The sequence below is a fragment of the Palaemon carinicauda genome, unplaced genomic scaffold, assembly GCF_036898095.1.
Source record: "Palaemon carinicauda isolate YSFRI2023 unplaced genomic scaffold, ASM3689809v2 scaffold2285, whole genome shotgun sequence".
In the NCBI taxonomy this organism is placed as follows: domain Eukaryota; kingdom Metazoa; phylum Arthropoda; class Malacostraca; order Decapoda; family Palaemonidae; genus Palaemon; species Palaemon carinicauda.
Window position 1 is genome coordinate 27,501 of NW_027169904.1, and position 2,382 is coordinate 29,882.

Genomic DNA, 2,382 nt, shown 5'->3' on the forward strand with positions numbered 1-2,382 from the left:
TTAAACAGTAAAGCTTTTTCTATCCCCAATTGAAATATGCCACTTTACTCGAATATTTGATTTCAATCAATTATATTGTAAGAACGACTGCACATTTTACGAGAAGTGATAAAACTTTATTGGATTTTACTCTCGTCCACGAAAAGTGGGACTATATTCATTCAGTCATCATTGTTTATTTGTTTATTAAAACGGAATGAGGGCATGTAAAATATCGGGAAAGTAAACTTCTGGAGCCGGAGTCTCTTTTGGAGCGGGAATCTCTTTCGTAACTGGAATCTCTTTTGGAGCCGGAGTCTTTTTTTGGGAGCCGGGTTCTCTTTTGGAGCTAGAGTCTTTTTTGGAGCCGGAATCACTTTTGGAGCTGGAGTCTCTTTTGTAGCCGGAGTCCTTATTGGAGCCGGAATCTCTTTAGGAGCCAGAGTTTTTTTTTGGAGCCGGAATCTCTTTTGGAGCCGGAGTCTCTTTTAGAGCCATAGTCTCTTTTGGAGCCGGAGTCTCTTCTGGAGCCAGAATCTCTTTTGGAGCCGGAATCCCTATTGCCGACGGAATCTCCTTTGGAGTCGGCGTCTTTTTTGGAGCTGGAATCTCTTTTGGAGCCGAAATCTCTTTTGGAGCCGGAATCTCTTTTGAAGCCAAAGTCTCTTTTGGAGCCAAAGTCTCTTTTGGAGCTGTAATCTCTTTTGGAGCCAGAGTCTCTTTTGGAGCCAGAATCTCTTTTAGAGACTGAGTCACTTTAGGAGGCGGGGTCTCTTTTGGAGCCGGAATTTCTTCTGGAGCCTAAAGTCTCTTTTGGAGCCAGAATATCTTTTGGAGATGGAATCTCTTTTGGAGCCGGAGTCTTTTTTGCAGCCAGAATCTCTTTTGGAGCCAAAGTCTCTTCTGGAGCCGGAATCTTTTTTGGAGCCAGAATTTCTTTTGGAGCCAAAGTCTCTTTTGGAGCCGAAATCTTTTTTGGAGCCAGAATCTCTTTAGGAGCCAAAGTCTCTTTTGGAGCCGAAATCTCTTTGGGAGCCAGAATCTCTTTTGAAGCTGGAGTCTCTTTTGTAGCCGGAGTCTTTATTGGAGCCGGAATCTCTTTTGGAGCCAGAATCTCTTTTAGAGACCGAGTCACTTTAGGAGGCGGGGTCTCTTTTGGAGCCGGAATCTCTTCTGGAGCCTAAAGTCTCTTTTGGAGCAAGAATCTCTTTTTGAGATGGAATCTCTTTTGGAGCCGGAGTATTTTTTGCAGCCAGAATCTCTTTTGGAGCCAAAGTCTCTTTTGGAGCCGGATTCTTTTTTGGAGCCAGAATCTCTTTTGGAGCCAAAGTCTCTTTTGGAGTCGGAATCTCTTTTGGATTCGGAATCTCTTTTGGAGCCGGAGTCTCTATTGGAGCCGGAGTCTTTTTTGGAGCAGAAATCTCTTTTGGAGACAAAGTCTCTTTTGGAGTCGGAATCTCTTTTGGAGCCGGAGTCCCTTTTGGAGCCGGAATCTCTTTTAGAGCCGGAATCGCTTTGGGAGCCAGAATCTCTTTTGGAGCTGGAGTCTCTTTTGGAGCCGGAGTCTTTTTTCGGAGCCAGAATCTCTTTTGCAGCCAAAGTCTCTTATGGCGCCAGAATCTCTTTTGGAGCCGGAGTCTCTTTTAGAGCCGGAATTTCTTTCGCAGCCGGTTTCTCTTTTGAGCCGAGGAAATTATAATGAAGATAAGGGAATCATTTTTATAACGGGAATAGAAAAACGTATTTTTTCGTACAATGCTTCGCTTCACTTGATAAATGAATGATAGATTTAAATGGGTTTAGAAAAAAGAAATATATATAATCTGAACTTGACTACCAAGGTGGAAAATATTCTAATTATCTGACAGAGTTTTCCCAGAACCAACAAATTCTAATTATTTATTTCAAACAGCTCGAGAAACGAGTCTTTTGTTTATGAAGGGAAATAGAATATACATCGCTTATTATTCTTGAGTATATATGAATTGATGTTTTTTTTTCACATTATTTTCCTGTTTTACGAAAGAGACTTGAACAATTCTGAGATATTCAATTATTATTATTATTATTATTATTATTATTATTATTATTATTATTATCATCATTGATATAGTCGAAGCTCACAAAAAAAAAAAAATTAAAAAAAAAAATCTGTAACGAATGTAAAAAAATAACTTATCTTTTACCAAACTTTAAAAAAAAAAAAAAAAAAAAAAAAAAAAGACAAAACTGATAGAATCAAATGCCTATCCATTACCCCTAGATATTACATAGATATATCTCCATCACACACAAAAGAATATTAACTAATAAAACTAAATGATATTTTTGTAAAAAGAAAAAAAATGTATATTCTTTTTAAATATGTATTAAGATTATATTTTTTAAAGATCCCCGAATTAT

General features: G+C 38.1%; 1 protein-coding gene across 1 annotated transcript; it reads right to left on the reverse strand.

Moving 5' to 3' along the window:
* Window positions 1-391: 391 nt before the first annotated feature.
* LOC137636087 (clumping factor A-like) lies at window positions 392-1,583 on the reverse strand (the record flags this gene model as incomplete). The annotated part of the gene is made up of 2 exons (XM_068368510.1): window positions 392-698; window positions 1,115-1,583. Coding segments are annotated over 2 exons (776 nt in total), but the record flags the coding sequence as incomplete, so codon positions are not given.
* Between the last annotated feature and the right edge of the window lie 799 nt (window positions 1,584-2,382).